Source organism: Pseudopipra pipra, chromosome Z (genome assembly GCF_036250125.1).
Source record: "Pseudopipra pipra isolate bDixPip1 chromosome Z, bDixPip1.hap1, whole genome shotgun sequence".
Lineage (NCBI taxonomy): Eukaryota > Metazoa > Chordata > Aves > Passeriformes > Pipridae > Pseudopipra > Pseudopipra pipra.
The window spans coordinates 29,471,664-29,499,427 of NC_087581.1; the positions used below are offsets into that span (position 1 = coordinate 29,471,664).

At 39.0% G+C, this 27,764-nt stretch overlaps 1 protein-coding gene across 1 annotated transcript in view; it reads right to left on the reverse strand.

Annotated features, from left to right (window-relative positions):
• Window positions 1-27,764, reverse strand: part of FREM1 (FRAS1 related extracellular matrix 1) — a 68,690-nt gene that overhangs the window by 13,583 nt on the left and 27,343 nt on the right. The window contains exons 17-34 of the mRNA XM_064643127.1: window positions 25,968-26,165; window positions 24,519-24,704; window positions 23,362-23,558; window positions 22,335-22,563; window positions 20,598-20,742; window positions 18,165-18,306; window positions 16,594-16,789; window positions 15,620-15,884; window positions 10,046-10,460; window positions 8,632-8,833; window positions 8,066-8,210; window positions 5,769-5,898; window positions 4,298-4,370; window positions 3,275-3,424; window positions 1,834-2,072; window positions 1,024-1,071; window positions 607-765; window positions 213-338 (exon numbers count right to left, since the gene is read on the reverse strand). Coding sequence (XP_064499197.1) covers window positions 213-338; window positions 607-765; window positions 1,024-1,071; window positions 1,834-2,072; window positions 3,275-3,424; window positions 4,298-4,370; window positions 5,769-5,898; window positions 8,066-8,210; window positions 8,632-8,833; window positions 10,046-10,460; window positions 15,620-15,884; window positions 16,594-16,789; window positions 18,165-18,306; window positions 20,598-20,742; window positions 22,335-22,563; window positions 23,362-23,558; window positions 24,519-24,704; window positions 25,968-26,165 — 3,245 coding nt within the window. The remainder of the gene's footprint in view (window positions 1-212; window positions 339-606; window positions 766-1,023; window positions 1,072-1,833; window positions 2,073-3,274; window positions 3,425-4,297; window positions 4,371-5,768; window positions 5,899-8,065; window positions 8,211-8,631; window positions 8,834-10,045; window positions 10,461-15,619; window positions 15,885-16,593; window positions 16,790-18,164; window positions 18,307-20,597; window positions 20,743-22,334; window positions 22,564-23,361; window positions 23,559-24,518; window positions 24,705-25,967; window positions 26,166-27,764) is intronic.

The window sequence follows — 27,764 nt, forward strand, 5'->3', positions numbered from 1 at the left end:
GAGCACCTGTGGATGACAGAGAGGAAAGGCAACCCCAGCAGTCAAGTCCTCATCATATTTCTGGGAAACTTTTATTTCTGCTGAAAGAAAACCTACTCTGGACAACACTTTTATTCCCTGTACAAGCTAAAAGAAAGTCATTTGTTTGAGAGTATCACTCATTGCAGACTTCATACTCTGGCTTAGGTGCATACTCATGGCTACATTTTTACCTTGCTTTGGGAATTCCAGAATTTCCATGTTATCCCGTCACACTGAAATAACTTTTGAGTGCTTTCTTCATAATGCAAGAGACCCTTTAAATCTGATGTACAGGCCTTCGGAAAAGAGTAAAAGTCCTGGAAAGAGAAAATGTCATTATAACATTAGAAGGAAAATAATTACACAAAACAAACAAGCAACATGAAATAGATTAATTAAGCCTTATATTAAAATTTTATGCCATGAAAACTTTTCAAAGGCTGAGTTGTTATCTGTGTATTGGTTAAACTCAGCTTTGGAGTGGGAAGGGTTAGGCTGCAGATCTCAGAGGTGTTAAATCAATTTGGAAAACAGCATGACTGAAGACAGATGGTGAAAATGCCTATGAAACAAAATGTTTCATACCTTATGTCTCAAACTTGGTTCAGATGCAAGTTCTGCCTTATCAGCCTGTGGAATTTCTATCTTCTTAGAGGAGATGACATTTACCTGTGGTTTTGCCCTCTTGTTAGTTTTAGCTGATGAGGTGTCATCCTCTATTTTGAGTGATACCATCCCATGATACTTTGTTTTACAGTATCACACATGCAAGAAGAACAAGAGAGGGAAAAGAGAGGGTTAGTACATACAAGCAACTCTTAAATAAACTAAATAAATAATAATAAAAATTAATTATAATACAAATTGTTGTAAATCAAGGGAAAATTACACCAAAGGAAAAGAAAGATACATAGGAAAATTATTAAAAGTGATAAAGCCTGGAAAGAACAGAATCAGAAAGAAATCACAGAAATGGATGACCAATACTCATAATGCTCTTACTTTGAAAACCACATCTGTTCCATTTCTAAATACAGATGAAGGCTGAACCTGAAAAAAGCAGAACAGCAGAATGAGATGAGCATATTCATGCATTATAGAAACAAATAGACTTTATGCAAAATTTACTACAAGATTTAGGTTATAAATCATGAAGAGCATGTCTAGGTTTTAGTTCTTTCTCTTTCAGAATAGAAATGGATAACCTCTGAAAACAGCCATTAAAAAGCACAAATTACAAGCGTCTTTATGAAGGGATTCCATTAACTTTTAAGGTTACAGTAGCAGAAAGTTATTAAACCACCTAGCTAAACCAATATAACTTAAGCAGGAAAATCAGTGGGCAAGATTTAAATAACTGTTTCCTGTTTAAGCTAACAGTATTTTCAGCTTTAGAGGTTCAGTACCAGATGCACAAGTTCTATACATTTGCCTGGCTCCACTGACTTCTTTCTTCTGACTGCCCCATAATTTATACAAAATGAGAGGCTTCATAATTGCTGAAGTTGTTTGATGCCTGTTTCCTGCCCCAAATCATGTTTTTCTTCCTCTCTTGCACACATGGATTTTTGTGGGTTTGTTTGTTTGTTTGTTTTTGTTTGTTTTGGTTTTGGTTTTGGTTGGTTCGTTGGTTTTTTTTTTATTTGTAGTATTTTTAAATAGCTTTCTGGTCTGATTCAGAGCAAACTCTGGTAGTTTATAGTTATTGTATGGTCAGGTAGGATCACTACAAAAATATGACAGTTTAATTAAGATATCACATCACAATAAATTCGCAAATCAGTCAATCACTGAACTACAGAAATGTCTTACTATTCTGCCATTTCCAGTCACTCTCAGCCTGGTCCTTGACAGATTCACCAAGCTGTGCTCCCGCCACGGGTCCCCTCCATGCTCTCTCATCCCTTTGGAAGGAGGCAGTGGGATCCCTTCCAGGGAAAAATTGCCAGGCCTGGAAGGTGATGAGGAGCCTTTGGAAACTGGAAACAGTGTTCCTCTCCCCCAGAAGCCATGCTTGCTTTGGCTAGAAGAATGGGAATAGCTGCACTGACCTGAAAGCATAAAAATGGCAGATGGTCAGTTCTAACTGCATGAGCAGATAACTGGTCACGTTGATATGGGCACATAAACAGCTTGTCATTAAAAGTTGGATGATTCTTTCACTTGAAGTAGTTGATTTGCTGTTTGTTTAGTCATCCTCATTTCTGGGGTTCGCTATGACTATGATTGCAATGCTACCTATATATGTATGTTTTCACATGTGATGCATCTGTCTACCCACAGGTCAGAATTTCAACCAAGCATCTACTGAAAATACCTGTTTTTCTCCATATATTGGGGTTTGCAGTGCTGTTTTTTTGGTAAGAGAGACAGGTATCTTTAACTACCATTGGTGATACTTCCATCATGCCCAGACAATTTCCTCCTCTGAAATACAGGACACTATTGTTTCCACAAATTCAGTGTGTCATTTACATTATGATTTACATTAGGATAGTTAAGGAGAAAACAAATCTGAAATTTTGAAAGGATTTTTTATAACATGAAGCCTAATTCATTGCAACATAGGTATTTAAAATAGTTTCACTAAACACCACAAGAAAAAACATTCTTCGGCTTTCAGGGGACTCAGATGCTTTGCTAGTTATTTCTATTTTTCTACAGCTTTTCTATTTTTGTGTTTCTACAGTTGCTTCTTTTTGGGTATGTTTTAGGCACACAACATCTGACCACTGAAAAACACAATAATAATGCACTCTTAAAAGCCTATACTCTGTAACGATCACTGCTGTGTGCTGTAAAGTTGTGGACTGTGTTCGTTAAGCATGGAACATATATTGCTAAGAGTTGGTTCATTTGTTAGATTTCTTTTTTGAAAGGAAAATAAATCTTTTATAGAGATGTATAACTGCTGAACAGTAACTGGGAAAAAACACATTCTAATGGACATAAAAACATTTTTTCCCACTTTAATACATGAGAACTGAACTCATGTTGTTATGAAAAGTGTTTTCTTTCCTGGCACCTTTCTTATTTTGTGCTCATTGCTTTCTCCATGCTGTGTTTCCTCAGAGGATGCATATGATTGTGTGAGAGAATAAAGGGTTTACAACTGGTGAGCCTGTTTTCTCTAAGAAGAAATTAAGCAGTTTGAACTAAAGGTGAGTGTTAGGAACAACTTGTGGTTGAAAATAGGGAGCTACTCAGACAAGATTGTCCCACCATCCTAATGATGAGGATCAAAAGAGAATACCTCCTTTTGAGTCCAAAATTTTCACTACAGCTCTTGTCCGTGTGCCAAGAACAGCATTCACAGGGGAGTTCAGAACTACTTCAAAGACTTCATCATCTTCCTCTAATCCGTCACAGGTAATTGCTATATTCCATGTCTTGGTTGACATTCCTAATGAAAATAAACATTTTAATTACTCTTTAAGTGCTATTTCAATCAATCAGGATGTCAAAGAAATATATTAATTAACATGTCTGCAGCTAGAATGGAGTAGCTTGTGTATGCTATTGTGCTCCTACCAACTGACTGGACTCCTGCTGTTCTTCCAAATAACATTAAGTTTGAATTTGTTCCTGGGCAATGATGGTTCTGTTGAAGTGCACACAATGTAACAAAAAGCTGCTGTAGATGTGCAAAATGGCACTGGAGTACATAGATTTTAGTACATTGCAATTTTCAAGAGAAAATCGTAGGGTTTTTATCTAAAAAGCCTAATTTTAGAGATGGAACACTTATTCAAAAGACCTGCAAATGGATCAAAGACTGTCTTAGATTGAAGTGCAACCTTTTAGGCGGATTTTATACTTGTTCACAAGATTTTTGCCTGGTTCCTTGCCTTTCCTGAGTAACTTCTAGCTTCCATTATGTGAATGAGAAAAGATCTTGTAACCCTTGAATAACTTCAGTTGTACTCAGTTTTGTTCAAATTTGTGTCCTGGGCTTTACTAATTATGACTGAAGTTTTTAAAGCATCTCACAGCTCAATTCAGGATGAGTCCTCCCCAGCCTAGCTGTAGGGAGATTAGGAGTCGTCATTTCAGCACTTTTTGTATTTTAACTGATGTAAAGGGACCCTATACCATCTCACCCTAAGTATTAAGGATACTAATTCACAAAGGAAGCCCTTCCAGAAAATGAGTCCAAGTGTCTTTAATACTATTTGGCTCCTCTAGTTAAAGATACATAACAGATTTCACTCTCCAAAGCAAGAGTTTACATTTTCTGTGAATTAATTTTAGAATTATTCTGTGCACTGATTCATACCTGGATCAAACTGAACAAGCTTAGAGCGAGTCACTGTAAAGTCCTTTCCCAGCATAGCAGATATTTCATTGACCTGAGAAGAAATGAAGCAGTAAATGCCAAGCTGTGACCTGTTTCACCAAACCACAGCATTCTGCTGTGTGCTGAAGCTATTGCGCACCTCTTCAAGGAGTCTCAAATAGACAGGCCAACCCATACATGTGCTTAGGCTGGAAAAAAAGATAAAGACCTAAAGAATATATCTTGTGATGTACTACTGGCATTCTGTCCTTGCTCATGGCTTAAAATACACGTCATCAAAAAAAAAAAATTTGCTGATCTTATAATTTTGCCTCGTTTCCTCTCACATTGCTACTTGACAGCACGAGGTGACACTGCTGTTCTCTGTGCCTGGGGACCCTGCCATTACCTGGCCCCTGGACAGGCACATCCTGTCATCTCAGAAAAGCAGCAACAACCTGGCCGCATTTTCTTATTTAGCCCTTTTTGATGTCTTGGAAGAAGTGTTTGCACACACAGCTGTCTGTCAGCCCCAAAGACTCTTCAGGATAGACAAGAACCCCTATATATGTAAATATAGGGACTCCAGCAACTCCCTGAATTTTCATAGGGGATCACCAGAGGACAACAGTTTCCACACTTGAGTTCTTGATACTGGGATCAATTTCACTGGTCTGTTTAGTCTAGTGACAATCAGAGTAGAATCACCGGAGCCCATGAAGGATAGGACAGGATAGCCCCCAGTGGAGTCAATAGCAAAATACCCACTAACTTCAGTAGAAGAAAAAATCAAAATTGTGTTTCCAATCAGGGCTACAATCCGGAGAAACTGTGAGGGGAAGAAGTAGTATTTCTCTAGCAAGGGGAGATGGTAAAATTCTGGAAATTCCATTTTTATGAGGAAAGATAAAATTTGTGAAGGTAAGTTGCACAAAACCTGTTTTACAGAATTATAATGTGCAGGCTTCAGTCTAATTTTTTTGACAGTAGAGAGAGGCTGTCACTGAAGATATAGGGGTTTTTTAGGCTTTTTCCTAGGTTAAGGGTAGTAGGGGGAGAAATGGGAAATGCTACCATGGCTGTGTAGTTGAAACTACTATAGCTCCTGGGCTTCTCCAGCCTGAGTAGGGAAAACAAATGCCCCAAGGCCCCACATTGCTCAAAGCCTGGATTTTTAAGTGGCAAATCCTGGAAACCAAGCTTCTGAGCACAGTGCCAGAGGAAACTGCCTGCTTTACTTTTCCATCAAAACTGAAATACTTCTCCAAAACATTCCAGGTTTGGTTAATCAGCATTTCTACTTAAAACTCAGGAATTTTTGTCAGAAATATTTCAGCCATCTGTGGTAGCAAGGACAATGTCCCAGTAAGTCTGGATTGAATCACATGGCCTACCTTTTAAGTCTGAGGAAGAAATTAGCAGGCTTCCTTATTGCTAAGTTTACGTTCAGGACATTGGTTTTTGACTTTACCTTCACAGTGATAAAGGCAGACTCTACTGAGTGTCCTGCCCTGGTGATTTTCAGAGACACCACTCCTACGCTCTCACACACTTCATATTCAGTCTGTTGCATTTCAATCCGAGACCACTTTAGCTCCAATCTGTGGGAGAGGAAGGAATGCAGGTGTGAAGCAAAGCCACCCACCAGCCACCCCCAGCCCTTGATTGTGTGAAGAGCCATTTCTCTCCGACTGTTGATTTAGCCAATACACATACTGAGTCTTTCAACATGTGTGATTTAGCTGATTAGGAAGAGGCTGTAGTAAATCTTCCAGACCAACCGTCATCCACCCTAAACCAGGCCTGAACCTTGTTTCACAACCAAAAGGGTTCTGCAGGAAATTTGAGAAGAGCAGTTTATCCGTAACACCAAACAGGCCAAGATAAGCTATCACTTTTTGTCCTGCTTCCCTTTAGCCTTCTGGTTGTATTATACTCTCACTTCCCATTTCTTTGCTGCAATATCCTCCTTTCTGCCCGCCTTCCTTCACTGATCCTCTACCTCTCCTCCTGTAGCATATAGAGCACGCTCTAAGACTTCACTGCCTCTGTGCCAGCACCCTCCCCACTCCCCTTACTTTACTACTCTGTGTACTTTGCTCTTCAACTCTTCACCCTGGCTGAGTTCAGGTGTTCCATACACTGAATTTTAGAATTGTTTATAGTGAGGGTGTGACCGAACCTCAGAAGATCGCATGCTGCACAGGGTAGTCAATAAAAATCTCACCTTTGTAAAAGCTGTGATAAAAATTATTGAGAGTCAGAGAGGAATGAAAGAGAGCGCAAAGAAAAAAATGAGCTGAGCTACTTACAAAATAATTTGAACTTTTCTGAAACCTTCTAGACCTTTCATGGTTGACTAGCTCTAATACCAGTGGAAGTTTCCTCCTGTCCTCCTTTATCCTCTGATGCTAATCTTGAGGGCAACCCATTTAGAAGCTGGTTTGCTTTATTTTTGCTAAAAAGGATGGATGTGCCAGATGTAGCCCAGCAGCATTCAGATAATAGCTGGGACATCAACAACAAATGAAATTTGTATTTTGAACCAGTGATCTTTAGATGATAAATAGTTTAAATAAAAAAGTATCTCACGAGCTTTTAAATCTAGTATTAAAATATTATTTTTTCACTTAAAGCCACATTCTCCTTTGATCTGCTAATGTATAACTTCACTGAAACTCCTATTTTCCATTAAAAAGAGCTTTTTTTTGCTCTCTTCCTAAAGTTGTGCTACACATTGGTATTCATAAACAAGAAGTCACACTTTAACACGAGAATTGGCATCCTATAATGGTGGTTTTAATATTGGTTCCTCTGTGAGCCAGCACAGAGCAGCTGGGCAGTGCTCAGGCTGTCCATGTTCAGATGTGTTTGTGTATGGGGACATCTTTTGGCACAGCCCATAACTGCCGAAGAGCTCCCTCCATCTCTGCTTGAGCTCTGCTTGATCCCTGTCCTCTCTCAAGCCTGCAGGGAAGTGCTCTGCCCCTGGAGCCAGCTCTCTGCTCTTTTTGTTTCTCTATGAGTCTGGTTGGTGAGTGGCCAGTTTAGCCCAGGAAAATAGCATTGGTTATTTTTTTTGCAATTTTTATTACTTATTAAACAAGTTGATTTAACATTTAGTCCTATTTTCAGAAATTAACAGAAACATTGCCTATGCTGAAGGGCTACTCCTACTTAAAGCTTTTATCATCAAGCACAGTTCAGATGATATTCTAAATTTTCTATGTGAGGTTTACCATATGTCACAAGGAAATTTGGATAATATGCCTAATATAAGCCGTGGATGACAAAGAAGATGCTGTGTGCTCTTCACCTCCTTTCAGGGCTCTTTTGCAGAAGTATGTCTCATAGCTTTATCACTTGAGAGCATCCCTTCCATTGTAATCTCAAACTTGTGAAAAATGCACTGCCACCAGCACAGGGCAAGAGTGACCTGCAGCTGCAGAGCCATGTTCATGACGCAGTAATCCCATCCCTCAGCACCCAGCATCTCAGATCTCCAAATGCCCAACTGCCACTTAGAGTAAACTCCATTTTGCTTTCCTAAGAGGCCCCAAAGGCCCTTGAGAACTATGACCCACTCTAAACTGGAGCTAACCCCTTGTATTTCACCTCCTTGAGGGAAGAAAACCTCCTCTACTCCCACAAAGGCAATGGCAGTTTGAGGAGTAGCTATCTGTGTTCATGTCTGTGTGGCTCCAAGCCCAGCACCAGTTCGTGTGCCCCGGGGTGTGGTGAGCGCATATCACCGAGGGTCGCAGCTACCTTTGGGGCCCTGCAGAGTTTCCTCTGGCATCCATGACTTGAAACTCCAAGTTGTCTGAATTCACTTCCTGTGACAGGTTGATGACATAAAGTATGATTTTGTTGTTTAAATCCTTTTGGCTAAACCCTTCCCGAATGAGTCCACCTGGGAAAGACGAGTAATATGCAGATGAATCAAAAGTCTCTTAATAACAGCTTATATAAACTCTTTTCAACCTTTTTGTTGAAAATCCGAACTTACAGAAAAGTGGTTTTATACCTAAACATCAACATCCCAGTCCATTATAAGCCCAGTTGTTTTTTGTGTGACATCTTTATCAAAGTTTGATATTAATCTTTTTTTTCTTGATACAAACAGAAAATAGTTTCCCAACAGAAGACACTAACAACCATCTCATAATGAACATGAGACTCAGGTTTCATAATAAAAGTTTTTTTACTGCATTCAAAGTTTGCCCAAAGTTTGCTAAGAAATTTTGATTCCTTCTGTCAAGCAAACATTAACAGGGTAGGTTTTGGGGTCTGGTCTGCTAGTCCCAAAATACAGAGCATATAGAAGAAATCACCTGTTGTTGTATTTTCCAGGTAGCCATAATGAGGACCTTGCAAAATCTTAAAAATTATTTTGTCATCTTCTGTATTGAGGTCAGATGCCTTCAGGGACCTGGCAGTAATATAGATCCCATAATTGCCATTATTCAGCAGTTCCACATCAGAAAAGCAATGGAGATGAATAATTTTTGGTGCCATTTTGTCCAAATGATCCACCTAAATCAAAGTTAAACATTCATTTTACAGCATCAGGACATTCTCTGTCCTACTTTTGCTGAAAGCACAGTAACCGGCTCAGGGTGACAATAGCCACTTTGGCTCACAGTCTACTGCAGATATCTGATTTCCAGTTAAGTTCTATTTCACATGAGAAGTTTCCAGGCCCGGATTGCCCATCACTTGCCATTAGCAGCAGGTTACAGAACACACTGGGGAGGGTAACACAAATTCCCTGTGCCTCTGCCCTGATGTTCCACACTCCCCATAGTCCTTCTTATTTTTCATGTGATTTTCTGCATAGCAAAAGGTAACTTCAGCAAAGGTTTGTCACCTCTGTTTTACAGTAACAGGCATGGAAACCTAAGGATTATGATAATCACGGTAATAGACATGGCTAATGTCTCCTCAAATCTGTTCCACCTTTCACAACTTCTGATGAATATGCTAGCATTCCACACTGATTGTTGCTGTTCCCAAATCTCACCCCCTGCTGAAATTGCACTACTCGTTCGTCATGTAACTTGAAACTTTGTCATCAGGAAATGTTGGCAGCCTACTTATTAGTATCAGTGTTTTGAAACATCCAGAATTTTGACGTACAATGCAACTAGGCCTACTTCGTGCACTAAAACATGCCAGCTACATGCAAGGAATCGTAGCAAATACATCTGAGCGCATGACAAAGTGTAAAGAACTGGCAATGGAGGAAATGGGAACTAAACAGAAAGATTCTAGCAAAGAAAGGAAGAATCAGAGCGGGCATCTTACAAAAAACCAGAAGACAGACTCTCTGGTTGTGGAAGCAAAGTGGCTGTAATTCAAGAGTCCTGTGACACGAAGATCAACAGTTACCCTCGCATCTCTCATGTGCAAGTCACAGGGTCAGGCATCAAGTGGGAAAGCAGAGCAGGAAGAAGTTCAATATTTCCCAAAGCTAGTCTCAACTATATTGTTGAGATTTCTATGTAAAATATTTTAGTGTTTAAGTATTACATGTATAAATATCTACTTGTTTATGTTTATGCATTGTGTCAAGTATTTCATTCTCCAGGTTAATTATTCATGGAACACAGGAAGCAAACATTGTAGCTGAAAAATACCTCAGTTAAATCATAGCTTGCAGCAAGTATCAGTTCTCATAAAAATTACTACATTTTTGAGCTTTTCATGCTATTTATCCCTTTAAAGTAGGCCTGTGGTCACACTTGCCTGAATGGTGAATGCCACTGGCTCGGTCTGCACTCTCCCATTCACGATGAAGCCTTGATTAGTCCTATCTGTGGCAACAAATGTAAATCTGTCCATCTGGGAATCCCCACCTCGGTGCTTGTATGCAACATCCCTGTTGTCCACATCTCGCTGTGTGAAATTGTACTGCAGTAGCACAGCCCCACGGTAATAGAGGTGACCATATTGGGGGAGCTGAGCCAAGAGGAAGGTAAGGTTTTCTTTGGCAGTGTCTGGGTCTGAAAGCTGCAGGACATCAGGAGAGAGAAGTGCCAGAGCACCTTCCATTGTTTTTAACCCCATGTTCCTAGATAGTGTGGGCAAAGATTGGTCAAGTGCCTCCAAGGAGATTATGAATGTCCCATTCTTAGTCCTCAGTCCATTGCTGATGGTGAATCTGGCAAAGAGAGGCAAGATAGTCTTCAGCATCTGTTCTTGATTCACCATGTACTGAAATGAAATGATAATGCAGACCTTTACTACAGGACTTGCCTGTGTTGATACTGCAAAAGTAGTAGAGCTGGACTGAGCTCAAACCCAGACAGTGGATGGAGTGGATGTAAAACTTTAAAAAGTAAAAGTAGATGGCCAGGTATTTGACAAGAGTTATAATGCACCTCAGTACTTGCCAGAGGAATGTCTTTGAGGATAAACAGTCATAACAGAGCTGATCTAATCTTCTAGCTCAGACACAGATGGAGCAGAACTAAAATGATGGGCTGGCTGGGGGACTTATTGTAGCCTCTGGCATAAATACACATTGTACACATCCTTAAATGTATCTCCACTTGGTTACCTGGCAGTAGCACTTGCCAGTGAAAGTGTTGGCTTTGTCTGCAACATATAGAAGTAGGTATGTAAAGTGTAAGATCTGCCTGGACAAGGGTCTATTTTTGGTTTGTTTAGGTTTTTGGGTTTTTTTCTGGTTACTGTTACAAATCTTTTCCACCCAGTAGCCCAAAATTATTTGAAAAACCAAACTGGAGAAAGATTCATCCTCATCCCGCTTTACGGGTTTGTTTAGGCACTAACCTCATCTGTAAATTTCTGTATATTCAGAGGAACTATTTATATTTCTTTACAAAACTCAAGTAAGGTTTCACTAAAATACTAAGGTATTGGGCAGAACTGTACAAGTTGCCAGGGTAGTTTTAAAAATACCTATACCATATATTTATCAAATGGTCATATCTGCAAAATTCTGGTTCTGTGCTGGGAATTTCTATTAATATCAACATAGTTTCTTGTTTCTGTTGAGAAGTAATGTTTCTTTAGATATACTAAAGATTTGATTATGCTCTACAGTTAGATTTCCTTTCAAAAAGAAAAGAAAAGATAAAGGTGTCAAAGGCTGGAGAGAAAATCTGTTGGAAGCTGTGCTGGTTAATTTTCTTCATAGTCACTAGTATAGGGCTGTGGTTTTGTTTTGTGCTGGAAATAGTGTTGATAACATAAGGATATTTTGGTTTTGTTACTGATGAGCAGCGCTTACACAGCCTCAAGGTCTTTTCTGCCCCTCACACTGCCCTACCAGTGAGTAGGCTGGGGGTACACAAGCAGCTGGGAGGGGACACAGCCAGGACAGGTGACCTCAACTGACCCAAAGGATATCCTCAGACCATATAGTGTCTTGCTTAGTGTATAGAGCTGAGGGAAGAAGAAGGAATGAGGAGACGTTTGGAGTGGTGGCATTTGTTTTCCCAAGTCATTGCTATGCATGATGGAACTCTTGCTTTCCTGGGGATGGCTGAACACCTGCCTGCTCATGGGAAGTGAATGAATTCCTTGGTTTGTTTTGCTTGTGGGTGCAGCTTTCACTTTACTTATTAAACAGTCTTTGTCTCAACCCAGGAGTTTTCTCACTTTCATTCTTCCAATTCTCTCCTCCATCCTATCAGGCAGGTAGTGAGCAAGCAGCTGCATGGGGCTTTGTTGCCGGCTGGGATTAAACCACGACAGAAGCCTACCAGCTGGGTATGGGCTTTTGCCATACAACTGACAGCATGGTCTGCAGAAATTTATTATCAAATTTAGTGGTGGATAAAAATAAGGAGAAAACCAATCTTTTAGCCTTCAAAATTCATCCTAGATTTCATTGTCAAGACCATTAATTAAGTATTTTTTCTGAAAGGAATTACACGGAACATTGTCATACCTATAACAAAAACTTTTGAGTGTATATGAAACTAAAAATGGCTTTGCAAATATCTCACGATCCTACATGTTCCATCAACAAACAGTATGCATGAGTTACCTGTCTTTCTACATAAATTTCAGTGATTATGCTGCACAGTACATGCAAAACCATTTTGGAAAGTGGTTTTCACACAGGTTTGTGTTCTGCCTGATCCAAAATGGAGACTGCTTTGCAAAGAAATTTGCTTGTGGTAGAGTGGGACAGTTGTTTCAGACTGTATGAGGGCCAGCCTGGCTGGCTTCTTTCCACCTGGCCCTCTTCTACCATACATAAGTGAAATGGAGACTGGCTAACATTTAGGTAGATTATCTGTTTCCTCTTGTTCTCTTGACTGCAGACCTTGAAGATGTATTTAAAAAAATTACAGGGTCAACACCTGTTTCGTGCCTCAAATGTGAGTGGCTTTCAGTAGGTCATGATGAAGCTTACTGTGTTACACAGACTGTCCATCTAAAACTCCTCACTGCCTTCACCAACGCTGGATGATTAGGGCTTGATCAACTTGTCAAATGGCAGTGTGCCATGAAACAGATGGGAATGAGTATAGGCAGACCAGGGACTATATAGCAGTTAGAAATATGTTTACTGAGGATGGTATTCCCAGCTGGGAATCTAGAGACATCTGTCTGCACTGACCTAATGCTATTGTGGCAATGGGAAAGGGGTTCTGCTATTAGTAAGCTATCTGAAATCAAATACAAAACTAGAATAATGATGATAAATACTATGCTAAGGGGGAAAAAAGGATAAAACACCTTTAGTCAATACCTTAAATCTTCTCTCAAAAATTCTGAAAGATTGAAGCAGAAGTCAGTTCCTCTCATTCTTTTGATGGCTGTAAAGTAATTTGGATGATGTCTCAAAAATATTTAAGTGAAAGATTTAGATAAGTTCACATAACTGAAGATTCATCCAGTCTTCTACAGAATACCAGATAGGAACAAACCTCCTAGTTATATACATCAGACTGAAATTTACAATGCAAATTTCATTCACCATTCAGTTTCGCAGGTGATGAAACTGCCGGTGCCCAAGATGACCTTTTTCTGCACTCTGGGAGATATTGGTTGTTTATTTCTGGTTTATGTCTGCTTCATTATTTCCTCAGAAATGGAGAGCAGCCAGTATTCTCCTCATTCTGATGAAATTTAGGGGACAACTCCCAGGCCCAGTTTGGAGGACATGTTGCATGGTTTGATTTCACCCCTACCAACATTTCATGCTTTCTGCAGTTTGATGGCAATGGAGTTGGCTAGAGGACCTACCATCTGTCATGGCATTTAAAAGATAAAAATGGAATCATAAATAGTGCCAACTCATTACAAAATCGAGCCAGCATGTCAAAACGGAGAACATTAGCATGTTCTTTTAGTATCCTGCTGCCAGCATCTGATGTCAGATTGCTAATCACTTGAAGTCGTCTGTCCAAACAAGCACTGCCAAATCTTTCTTCCAGGCCAGCAGCACCAAACAATACAGGTAAATTTATGTCTGAAGTAAGCACTTTAGTGGGAAGTAAAAATCTGGTCACTTAATTCCTCCTCCTGCCATAATTACCCATATAATTAATGTAACCATTCCGTGTTGAAATAATAGTAGTAATAGTAATAATAATAATAATAATAATATTCTGCCATAATGTTTCTATGTCTACACAAAACCAAATGTCTTTCCAAATGATAACATCAAGAAACATAATTATTGTGATTAAAATAGTTATCTAATATCAATAGTTATCTGATATCAATATTTATTAAAACATCATAACATTACTTTTATAAGGCTAACTTTCTAGTTTGGTTCTCAGTGATTGGCCTAAACATTGAGTTTATCCACATTCCTAGAGTTTTTTGATCTGCTTCCATTAGTGTGATATGGAAGTCATACCGATACAAGCCACACAAGCCACTACTACGCTGCCCAAACTAGGATTGGCATGACTGCGACCTGACTTGCCTAAGCTGATTCTAGTTTTGGTCAAAGTGTTTCACAATCAAGAAACATAAAACCTGGGAAAAATTGTTCACTTTTTCTGCTGTGAGTACAAGTGGATCAGACAAATCTCCTAACTAGAATTTCTACCACATTGAATTTAGTGGAAGGGATAGTTTTAAATGTTTGATTTGAGAAAAGTTTCAAATTTACTTTTGCTTTAAGTGTAGATAATGTCACTTGAGCTGTCCCAGTATCATAGGGAGGTTTATTTGATGTCTCCAGGCCCCTCTTGCTTGACTTCCTTGCAAAAAAGCTCTCTAACTGGATGTTGCAACATTTTTGAATCTTCATCATGTATCACAGAAAAAGCCATTCAGATCAGGAATCCATTAATAAGAGTGTGTAAAAAAAGGGTCTTTTCTGAATTGCAGCTCTTAGGAGCTAAGTCTTTCATTTTGCTTAGTTACAAATGAAAAACAATAAACTCTTAATTTTGAAATTTACAGTAAGTCTATTTTCTGTCAAAAGCTGTTTTCAGAGGAAATTACCAATGCTAGCAAGAAGCATTCTTCCTTTAGAAATATTATCCTTATTTCTGAGCTTTTCTTTACCCTGAAATTGATCTCTTTTACAAAGCTATCTGCAAGACTTTGAGCAGCAATACATCTACTCTTTATGTGATGATAACTCATTACATCATTCCACTTTATAAGCAAGGGAGGTTAATTTAAGAACAAAATAAGGAAATACTTTAGGAATGCATCTAGAATAAACTGTTCTCAGAGAAAGGTTTCAGAACCAGATGAAAATAAACTTGAATATCATTAGGTTGCTCAACTGGGCCTATAGGTAAACCTAATGGGTTTACCCCAAGAATTCAAGTGTCTACATGAATTTCTGAGCTATTGTGGTGTCAAAATAGATTAGGAGGACTGGTTTTCATTATGTTCAAGAACTACTTATGAATTCAAAAAGCCCAGAACTTAATGAATATGATAAATAAGAATAGACAAGGAAGCTGTTGTTTAATACCTGAATGGATCAGTTTTACAGCATCCAGCTGTGGCAAGAAACCAAAGGAAAATTCCACAAAGTACATTCTTAGTCTTTCTTTCCCACTTAAATCTTGACAGCTGTGTAGCCTGAATTCTATAATAATGTTGAAGCTAGTATAATTGAGTAAATATGGCTCTGGCTATGTTTTCAGCATTAATGACAAAATGCATATTTTACCAAAGCAGTCACAACTATAACGTATTGTATAAGCAATATATTTGCTATATAAATATTGACAATTCACATAGATACTCCAGCTCTTTTTAATAATTTGGCTTGGGGTTTTTTTTGATTGTTTTGTGCAAAATTTTTAAATACCCCCAAAAATTCAAGGGGAAGAGTTTGGGGGATGGGGTCATATACCTTACCTGAATGTATCTTCAAGAACAGCTGCCCTTGTGCTGTGAACGTAGCAGACAATCTGTCGTGCTACATCCATTTGACTGAAATTTGTAATGGGGATGCCAGGATAGCTGACATATTCTATTTGTCCATATTGGGGTGGGGAGGTTATCACATAAAGGAGCTCCTCTGGCTTGTCAGTCCCATCCAGTGCAAGGAGGACATTGGTTGTGATGTAGCCATGATCTCCTTTTGGCACTCTGAGGAGTTTCATAAAAACTGCAATGTCTCCTGCAGGATAGACAAAGCAACACTAAAATTGTCATAATGAACTTGTTGATCTCTTGTGCATTATTTAGCCACAGGCAAGCCATCACCAGTAGAAAAATTGCAGGACTGTAGGATTATAGAGAAATTCAGCCTGAAAGGGACTTAAAGATGTCTTTAGTCCAACCTTCTGCTCAAAGCAAACTGCCAAGGATGAAGAGAGCACAACTTTTGACTATTCTTTCAGTCTTAGCAATGTCAGGTTAACCTTTACCTTTCTAATAGGGATGCGATAAAAGAAGAGAGATCATAAGACTGTAGACTAAAGAGAGAGAAGAAGGCAGAGCTCTATCTGTCTGGGAGACAGAGCTGTTTCCGAACAGTCTTTTGCCTACCCTTTTACATTCTTGCCATTTTTCTTTGCTTTGATTTACTCAGACATAAAGCTATTTTCTAAAGGGTATTTTTAGCTCAATTTCAAAAGTAGTTGGGAGTCCTGGGAGGCAAGGTGCAACACGTTGCCATCAGCAGTGCCTTTTCAAATCCCAGGACCACTTCTTCACCAGCAGGAATGTCAAGGCTCTGGCCAACGGTGAAATCCAAGCAGTCAGACTTACAGGATCTGCAGAGAGACTTGCCAGGGGCCTATATAGTGCTCAGGAAAGGATCAGAACACGTACTCAAATATCTTTGTTTCAGAAACAGGCACTGTAAAACTCTGGTAAATCTTTACCCTTTTCCATGTCCTTGACATTTATGTAGAAGTCCACAGCTGGGGATCTGTTGTACCCATCCCAGAGGTAAAACGTGAAGCTGTCTTGGTTCTTAGACCCTACAGCTCCTGTATGGACATATCTCACAAGGTTCATATCCAGCTCTTCCTGAGTGCATGTCATTCCAGTTCGGAGAGTCACCCAGCCTTGTCCTACCTGGAAAGAATAAACATCCTTCATTAAATAGATAGTTTCCCAGGCATCCTCCCCAGTTAATTGTGTTTCTTTTTAGTTATGTAGACTGTTAGTGGCAGCTACTTGGCTTCACTTCTAAGCTATAGACTCTTTCCTCATAGTGCGTTTTGAAGGGCAGCAAATAGCTGGAGTTGTTTCCAAGCAGATATAAGGCTGAGAAAATACAGTGATCATTAAAAAACCAGAGTAATACGGAGTTTAGGCACTTCTACTATAGGAAATAAATTCCTGTACACTTCTCATTAATACACCAACAAGATGAAAATGAAATGGTCCCTGACTCAGCTTATGTTTTCTATTTCTTAATTTCACAAAGCTGCTCTTGGTTCTACCCAAAATCATCCCTGAAAGGATGTCAGAAATGAACCTATGGGAAACTTCAGGGAAGCGCAGAAATTTAGCACCCCAGAGGTTCTCAGCTGCAAAAAAATTTAACTATCCTATAAAATTTCCTGCTTTTCTGGAAAAAGTGTCATACCCTAAGTTGGACTGATCCACGTAGTTGACATTTAGTCTGCAGGAACAGCATTACTAGCTTTGGAGCAAAGGTTATCAAGGACAGAGAGCTTAGATATATGCGTGTACCCTACATGTTCAAATTGACAGACTCCAGTTAGTAGCTGCCTCTCGCCTCAGTATATGGGACCCTTTTAATTCACAAGTCTTGTGTGATCCACAGATCCATGTAGGGATCCAGCATCAAAATACTTTCCAAGGTCAGGGGTTTTAGAAGTGGATTTTTTTTTCCTTTTATATATGCATGCAATTTAAAAGAGGCATTTTTTTCTATCTTAGTTCCTCTGGCTTGTCTTTGGTCAATTGATGATCACCTCTCCTTCCATTTCTAATCTTATTTTTTGCCTTTCCTCTTGCTATACCCTTTCCATCTTCTTTTACCCTTCCTTCCTCTCATACTCTTCTTCTAACTCATGAGTTATTACTCACTCTTCCACATACAACTCCCTCTGTGCTTTCTGAACACTGAAGATTTTTGATTTGGTTTTTATCAAGGACTTTCCCCCCTGCCCTCTCCCAGCTTTGATGCTTGATTTTCCCCTTAGTGGGCTGATTATCCCAGCATCTCTCTCCACTGTCACCTCAGATGATCTGCCATGCTTTTCACTCTCCTCCTGTTGAAGATCTGGGCTTTTAGTGTCAAAGCCTCTGGGACAGCATCATTCTTTGATTTAAATGGTCCTTCAACAGTCAAACTGGCCACAGCTGTCTACATCAAAATATGACAGACATTTGGGAGAAAAGGAAGATGAACTTCATTCTAGCCTAAAAAGAAAGAGTTCTTTGCATGCCTGCTTTTTGTTGAAGTACAAAGACTAACCTTGAGCTGAAGATGACCATTTTCTGGAAGTCTTTCAAATAAGTAGTAAATTCTCTCCCTGGGGGTATCTTTATCTTCCGCTGACAGAACAGCACTAGAAATTATTCGAGTTTCACCTATATTCACCTCTATATCATTCTTCCTGCAAAAAATAAAAGTCATGCATTGATGCAATAAAAGGAACCTTTTCAACATGTGATTTCTCTGCCAGGAATATGGATTACCCAGATGCTGACAGAAATGACAACTGCAGAAAGAATAGAAGGGGGGTGTGCCTATTTCAGCTCAAAAGAGAAAAAAAAGCAGTGTAGGCAAGCTTCTCCTTACAATGGTGAAAAACAACAAAGCAGGCACTTACAACAAACTGGGATTTACTACGTCTCTCTTATTCCCCTTCTGTTTACCATCATACAATTTGTAAGAAGAGGACAATGTAAACAAATAGGCTGCTTTATACAGTACTGCTACTACAGACCACAGCAATATTGGCTCTAATGTTCACTAGGGAAAAGACTGTCTTTCAAATAACTAGTATTTCACTGTTCACCTTTACTTATAAGAGACACAGTAAAGGTCTAACTGGCTTCTTCTCATCTCGAGAAGTTCTCAAGGGAATGTGTGAAAGCTTTACATTCCCCAAGGGCACTCCCTGCTTTAGGATGCAAGCCAAGAGGTGACAAATTGAGCGTCTGGCAATCACTGTGAATAAGAGGCACTGTTTGCCAGCCAAAAACATCCCATCCCAAGTTCTTCAGTCTGTAACTAATGGAGATGAGAACTGAAAATCCCTGAGGTAGAAAGGGCTCCCAGATCAAAAGGTGAGAAAAAGCTTACAGGTATTGTCAAATGGTCACCTAGAAAACACTGCAGTAGCTTAAGGAAGTTTGCACCCCACAGTAAAGATGTGGTGACCGAATGTGGTAGCTAAACCACTTCAGTGCCAAACTGAATGTTTCCTTAAAGCACTTACTGCTTAACTACTGGCAGCATACCTCATCTCAGTGGAAGAGTAACAGGCAAGAGGCAGTAACTTCATAAAGAAATAGCTATTTTGCGAGTAGATGGCTCACTCTGTGCTACTGTTCACCATAGAAATGGCAAATGGTGAGACCTAACATCGCCAGACAAGGCAGCAACAGTTTCTGGATCTAGCTGGGCAAAGCTAAAATCACTCGACTTCTTGCATTCATCATCTTCTTTCAGAGAGAAAGGGTGGAAAATGACATCAATCTATAGCACGTGAGGAACAAATAGACAATTATCAGTAATTATCAGTACACCATATATGAATACATAAACTGTACGCTTTATTCTAATAAAAAATGGATGTTCTCTTGTTAGCATTATGTGGTCACTGATAATCTTTCAACTAAAAAACTAACATTTGTTATTGCAGGAAGCTCTACATGGTAAACAAAACATAAAAAATTCTTTTCAGTGGGAAATATAAGTCTGATCTGAAAATAGGCCAAATATTCTGAGGGATCAAAAATTTCCGCTTTAGTGGCAGCCTGCTTAACAGGTTGCAAGTTGTTTCTGAAATGCAAACATCAGAGGTTCAGACCTATACCCCTGACACTTTTGGGCTCTAAGCTTCCCATCTACCTGTCTGGGGCTGGAAAACAGTCACAAGGATGGAGGCCCTGATGCTCTGTGACAAGTTATCAGTTAAAAAAATGGGGATCCCAAGAGATGAGCTCCTTTTAAAAATGTCCAGGAGGTTTGGCTCTCTTGAAGCCAGCTGCCTGTCTACAAATGATCTGCCAGGCAATTCCTGATCATGTCTAATTCATTTATGACCCTTAGTTTTGAAGCATAAGGGAAGTTAGTGTGTACCTTTCCATAAGTTGAATTATGGTTGAGCTTTAGAATATATAGAAGAAGAGAATCATTCATCTGAAAGCCTTTCCCATGCATCAACTTTGTGGATTCTCTCATGCCAAAATCCAGAGCTGCTTTCAGAGAGGCATTTTAGGAAGGTGTTTGTCTCAGGGAAAGGGAATACAGTACCATGGTGGTCAAGGTTCAGCAGAGGTGCATGAAGATCAGGGGTGTCTGGCAAATGTTTTGAAGCAACTTGTGAAAGATGCAACAAGCATGTTCCCCCACCACCACTCCTTTTTTTTTTTCCAGTCCATTTAATATTGATCAACATTAAAGCATGCTATTCTTTCATTAATTTTTTTTTTTTTTAAACAGGCTGATAAGGACCTAGATTGGCATCAGTCTGTGACTAGTTATGGCTTCTTCTCGCAATCAGTCACTGAAGACATGGTTTGATGGTGAACATGGTAGGGTACTAGTTAACAGTTGGACTTGGTGATCTTAAAGATCTATTCTGACCTTAAGGATTCTATGATTTGCTGTTTTGATCACTTTTCCACCATTTGTCTGAACATATTCCTCTGTCAGAGACAGGAACATGTGACTTACTTGCTCAGCAGTGGTTTCTCATCATTAACTGGAATGACCTTTACTGAAATGGTTCTGAGGACTTTATGTTTTCCATCTGATAGCTGGATTTTAAAGCTGTCAGTGAGGTTTTCAGAGTTGTCATGCATGTACATCAGCTTCATTCCTATATGGGTTGGGAAGGGGGAGAAAAAGAAGAGAGAAAGCGAGGGAGAGACACACAGAGAGAGAGAGAGAAAGAGAGAGAGAGAGAAATAGAAAATAAAACTAAATCTAACTCCTGCAAAATATGTCACATCATTTCACTCTGCTTCTATCACTCTTCTTCTATCTCCCTCCCCTATGCCCTGGTCAACGTAAACTTGCTTTCAGCTACCAGAAGTTTGGTAAGCCACTGCTGTTAATTAATCTAACAACATACTATTGAGTCAAAGTCACCAGTCTGACCTAAGTAAGAAGTGACTTTCTTCCAAAAGAGGTCTCAGTCAATCTGAAAAAGGCACATTCTTCTTTTCTCCACATTCCAAATAACTTTGATTATAGAGAGAGTGAGATTGTCAGGCAACACTTTTCTGTGCTCTAAATAATCCTCAGGAAGCTTTAAGGAAGCATTGGGAAGGACAGCTGGCCTTGTGTCTATGACCATGTACAGTCAGAAGTTCTGAGCTGGAGGTGGCTTGTTCACCATTGTGGACAGCAAAAGGGAGAGAACAGCCAAGGAAGAGAGTCAAAACCAGGACTTGGGAAGGCTGAGGAATTTGGGGTGGACACTTGATATTTCTCAATGTTCATATTAGACAGGCAGAGAGACAAAAAATCTTTCCTCGTTTTTTTGAGGGCTGAACTGAAATTTGAGTGGCAGTATTGAGTTCATGTTTTTCTTTTTATTGATAGATTCCACATTTCACTAAATAGCCACAGTCTATTTAGTGAAGAATCTATTATATTCTTGGCAGTGTTAAATAGACTTTTTGATTACATGTACTAGAAAGGGATTTGCGGCTTCAAAGCAGGTTGACTGATCATGCTAAGCTATAGACCCCCAGTTCACACCTTTATTGTTAGACATATGGAGGTATATCACAGCCTTTCAATATCTAAAGGAGGCTTATAGGAAAGATTTTTTACCAATGCCTGTAGTGACACAAGGGGCATGAGTTTTAAACTGAAAGGAGGTAGGATTAGGTTGGACATGAGAAAAAAAGGATTCAAAATAAGGGTGGTGAGACACCGGAACAGTTTGTCTAGATTAGTTGTGGAGGCCATGTCCTTGGAAGTGTTCAAGGTCATGGTGAACAGGGCTTTGGGCATCTTGGTCTAGAGGAATATGGCAGGGTATGTGGACTAGGTGCTCCTTAAAGGTCCCTTCCAACCCAAACTGTTCAATGATTCTACGATTCTGTGATCACTTAGAGAAATACTTAAACCCAAGATCAATTAATGTGTCTCTGTTTGCTGTCTCTGTTTTAGGTGCTGTCAAACATTTAGAAATCTGCTTAATGATATGTTACATTATTCCCTTTTTTTTTCCAAGGCATATTACTATCCTTTCTGACACATAGGTCTCTCAGGATGATTTTATTGATAGATCCTAGAAACAATAGACAACAACAGCATTAAATATGTCAACTTCCATTACCAAACACTGTCTGTAAAATACATAAGGCAAGTGCATAAATAAGTGATGAAAGTTTCTTAGTGTGCCACTTGCCTCATTAAAGAAATAAAAGACCAATGTCAGAAGAATGCTGCACCTACCATTCTTCAGTAGCTCCATGGAAAAGTCATGAACAAGCAACCCATGGCTGTGGTGATTGTGGTTAATTAACTGTTTATAGTGTAGAATATCATTGCCATAGATTCCATTAATAAGGAATCCGTACCAGGGCCTCTGCACAACCCTAAATACCAAATGGTCTTGAGGTACATCCAGGTCAACCGCATTGATAACCGAAAGATTCAGCTCTTTCATCTCCCCTTCTTGAACCTGAACGTGAAAGAAAAAATATCCAATCCTTTTACATAAAAGGAAATAATAGAATTTCATCATGGTTTCCTAAGTAGGGGTAAGTGTATCTCTTTGTTTCCTCCACCCCTTTCCCAGTAGCTTTTTGACCTGGCTACTGATTTCAACCAGTTTAAGAGACATAGAGAAGTAAATGGCTACAGTGATGAAAAGAGAATTTGAGATGAGTTCATATATGCCCCAATTAAACAAAAAGATGTTAGATAAGTCAGTGTCAAATCAAGTGCTCAGAAATGCACAAAGGAGAAAGCCTTTAAATACATAAATGTATCTAAAAATACAGATGCATGTAAATTTATACATATACATGCACTTTTTACTTTACAGTAAGATTAGCTAACACTGCCCTAGAATGGTGCTCACAGAGTGATTTATATGAAAAACAATCTTCAGAGAGGAGAAAAGCTATGCCAGGAACAAAAAAATACTCTGTGAAAAAATTGTAAAAGCTCTTGAGAAACCATAAGAAGCATAAAGATATTTCTGTTTTCTAGATTACTTATTTGTTTAAAGATTTGAACCTTTTCTTTTACTTAACTGCAGATTTTCAGAAAGAGCTATGAACTGCTTCTATCCCACTGAAGCTCTGTCTAGCAGGTTTACATAGGATTTAACTGGGCTGTTTCCTGAACTAGGCTGACTACACAAAGAAGGGGAAAGTTGCAGAGGAACAGGAGTCAGAACAATGTTCTTTTTGATATTAAAGAGTCTTTTCTGTTTAAAATAATTCTATGACAGGCATTTTGCTTATTTCCTTACAGTAATATTCCTGGCTATGAATTCTGGGACTTCGTCATTGGTTGGGGTGATCAGCACAAAAAATGGAGTCTCTGCTGAGCGATGCAACCCATCAGTGACATAAAGTACAAACTTGTCCTCTGTTGGCTCCATTCGCATATGCCTGGCTTGTACATAGTTTATATTCATGGCTTTCAGGTGCTTCAGCTGAAACGAAGCTAGAGATTTTAAAAAGAAAAAGAGTTAGCACAATCTTTTCCTGCCCTCTAGTCATGTATATCATAAAAAAACTTTGAAACTGTCCTTTTTCAAAGAATAAATAGCTTGGATAAGTTCTCAGTCGTTTTTTGGCTCTAAGAGTTAGTTACACTGCAGGACACATGCCTCTCCCCAAAACGAAAATACATCATTCTGCTTCTGGTGGGACTGTACGTATTCATACTTCTCAGTTTCATCTGAAAAACCGAGCCCACATAAAAACAATTCAAAATAACAAGTAGGAAAAGGTCTAAGGTCCATGATTCCTTGGCAGTGCTAGGTTAATGGTTGGACCTGATGGTCTTTTCCAAGCTAAATGATTCCATGATTGTATGATTCTCATTACACTGTTTTTTGACCGACAGATGAGAAAAATGGGGATAAAAGGCTCAGTGATTACAGGTTTCCAGCTCAAGAAACTGGTAAAAGCTGGTAGCATTCCAAAGCATGACACAATCCATTCTGCTGATGGTGAAACGATGTTTGAAAGCGGACAAGGAAAGAGATCCAAGTCAATCACCGTCTCTATAGTCTTTGTAACTTTGCCTTGGAAACCCATGTGAGGGTTTACTACACTTAAATGACAAATGTATTGGTGAAGGGACATGTGGGAGATTTTCATGGGGGAGTGAAGTGAGAGGCAGGAAGAGCAGATTAATGTCCTATATTGCCACTTCTAATAGACTGCAGCTGGAATGCATAAAACAAGGCTTGGCTTGTTTATTTCAAGAGCCAATTTTTCACATTTGCAGGGCTGCAGTCTCCCTTTGAACTCCACCCACACAGTCCCACTGCTCTTCATTTGCCAGCACCTGCTTCCCTAAATAAACCCATATTAATGCCCACACCTGCAGCTGCACCACCAGAGCCCACAGTACAGCCCTCCATCTGCTTGATTACCACAAATTGTTAAGACTTACCTATACTTATTCCAATGTTGCTCTTCTCAAACCCAGGAGAAGGCAGTATATTTTCAATGTAACCAAACTGGGGAGGAGAAACCAACACAAACTCCAAGTCATCTGCAGTGGTGTCAGGGTCAATGGCAAACAAGTGGTTGGTTGTAAGGGCTGCGGAGGAGCCCTCCTCCACCACAAAACTTGCACCTGCACACAAACAATATGATACTCATTATTGCTTATTTAGCTCATTTCACTGTTGTTTTTGTTAACAAGAGTGGAAATAATAACTAAGGGGGGAAATACAACAAATGCCTAGTTACTGGAGGGTTTTGGTTTAGAATCTTTTTCTCTGCTTTTGCTGACAATTCTGTTCTTGCTATCACAGAAGTAGAGAAGAAGAGGATCATGAAATTATTTTACTGGTAAGTTATTAGGTATGGTTTATATACTGCTCAAAATCAGCAGTTACCTCTGTTTGTCAGAGCATTAATTTCATGAGACCTGTTAAGAATTGCTCATAATGAACAATTTTTCATGCATCACTGATAATTTCCCTGCTGGGACAATGCTTCATTTCCAGAACACTACTTGAGTGAGAGCCCGCAAGTTACAAAACTACTTATAGATATGCTTAAATATTCTCTGAGATACATAATATATACCTTACAAATATACGCTCATGAATATATACCTTACAATATATGCTTACAAACAAATGACATTGAAAAACACAAACATATGGCAAACATACCTTTACTATATATACCAGAGACCTTATAAAAAGCCCAGGAAATGAATGGAGATTTCACACAAGGGGCTGTTGTTGGACTAAATGTACATTATCAACTCTATTTCCATTTTAACTGGGTTTTTTCTATTCTGAAGACTCCTAGTGAAAATGTAGCTTCACGTCTATTAATATACAGCCTATCTTTGTCTTTATTCACTAAAAGAATTAAATATAGGTAATATAGGTAATAATGATTCTCTCCCTTCATATAAGGCCCAAATTTCTTTTATATACTTTGCATGCAAAGGTAGATAGATATTTATGTTTATGCTTTTGCACTGTAAAAGCCTGACAGTTGCTGGACCCTGAACTCAGTTCATGGACAAAATATTGATCACTTTTACCTAGGCATAGCTTATATATGCAGCAGTGGGCATGTAGAGATGGAGGGGAGCAGATCCGAGCACTCCCATCTCTAACTACATGACTTAAATATACGGCTGAAGAGCAACGAGCAGTTACTCATACTCACACTGGCAGATGGGCTGGGTGGTTGCACTGCACTAGCAAAAGAAAAAAAAGATGGAAAAAAATTCTGATCCAAAACTTTTATATGTTGGTCTCAACTGACTCTCTCTAATGCTAAAAAGCAAAGAACAAAAAACTACCCTGAGTCTTTAGCCATTACAGTACTGCGTAGCCCACTTTATAATGCCATAGTGAGAGGAAGCTTTCACCAGTTGCAATAGATGGAGGCTGGTTGTCCACTGGAAGTACAGTGATGTTAAGGTCATACACAGGAAATGGATCATGAGGTGAAACTGGAGGAGGAAGAGGTCCATCATAACAGCAGTCTTTCACATCTAGGCCAGCCTCATCATCAGAGACAATGAAGGTTAAGATCTCAATGGAAGGAGTCAGGCCGATCTCCCCACCTGAAAAAAAATACTGAGGTTTAGAAGAAATGTTTTACTGAAAGTTCATGAAGAATAATCTTTATCCTGAAAGGACAGTCTTCAGTATTCAAAGTCAGAAGAAAAAAGAAAGCAAGAGCAAAATTACAGGAATTCTTGATTCTGCCTGGTGGGGGTGCTGTTTGTTTAGGGATTTGGTTTGTTGTTTGTAATTAATTTTAACCAGCTCACTTCTATTCTAAAGTAAGACAGTGTAGAAAAGAGAATAAGTATTATTATTACTACAAATAGTTATAGATTTATTATTACAATGTTACGATATTTCATTACTGTAAAATGGTTAATAGTTCTCATGATTATGTTCTTTGTGCTCTAAGGCACGTGCAAAATATACATTGTGCAGAAAAAGAGCCTTTTCTGCATTCCTTCTTGAAGAATGTAGGAAAATCTTTCTTTTATATACATGCTCTCTCTATGACAAATGGTAATACCCATAGTCTTCCAGAAGAAAACTTTTTTGTATACCAAGTAGTGTACGTATTCCTGTGTGCCTCTAATCCCTGCAAATGGACTACAACAAGGGCTGTGCTTTGTTACTGAACTGTGTATTATGTCTGTGTGTAATGACATTCAAAATGTGGGCTGATACACAACTGGGAACTGCCCCCCCTTGCAAGAAAACTCTGTGATTCAGAGTTTTCCAGCTCTCAGCACTTCTGGCAGCCTGTGTCTTGCATTGCTACAAGATATTACTAATAAGCTGCCTGCAAAGGAAAGGCAGTGACTCCCACACTCTCTTGTGATATCTACCAGCAGCACATTTAATGTGTAGAAATTTGGGAATGAAAAACGCAAGCACTACACCCTTGAAGGTAAAACTTCATTGCCCCTGCAAAATACTGTCATTGAAATACAGTTCCTGGTATCTTTAGGACACAGGAGAAAAATTTGTTGTGGGTGGCCATAATCAAGACTTCCTTTTCAAATACCAGCTGTTCATTTTAGAGAGTGCCAAGCTTGAAAATATCACATCTATCTTTCATGCTAACACAAAATTACAGAATAATTCAACAGAAAACAAGCACCTTTGAAAAAAAATAAAGCTGTTAATCAGACAGGTAGAAAATGCTAATGAAAGTATAAAACTAATAGGAAAGGAAGTTAGCTTGATTTCTATGTATTAACAATAAAAGTATTAACAATAGAACCACAATATAACACCTTTTCAGCACTGTGTTTCTCATGAAGATCAGAACTTCATTTATCTTATGATGCAGAAAGACTATGAACTGTCCAAAAGTAGATATCCTTCTAGATTGGAGAGGCAAGTAAGAAGTACCAAAAGGGTTTTTTACTGTCATGAAACACATAAAAATACTCTAGTTTGTACCTAACATAATAATAATTTTTTTTAAAAAGCCCAAGACATTTTGTTAGCAACAGTGAAAGAGATGCTCCAGGATTATGGTGCTTTCATGTACTTGTTCTAATATAATTTTCAGTTGAAATGTGGATTTCGAGAACATTTGGTAGTTGTCTATCATCAGCTCTCTTCTGAAGTCAGTTTACTTTTTTTCCTAGCCACAACGTGTGGTTCTTCAGCAGTTCCTGCTGAACTTG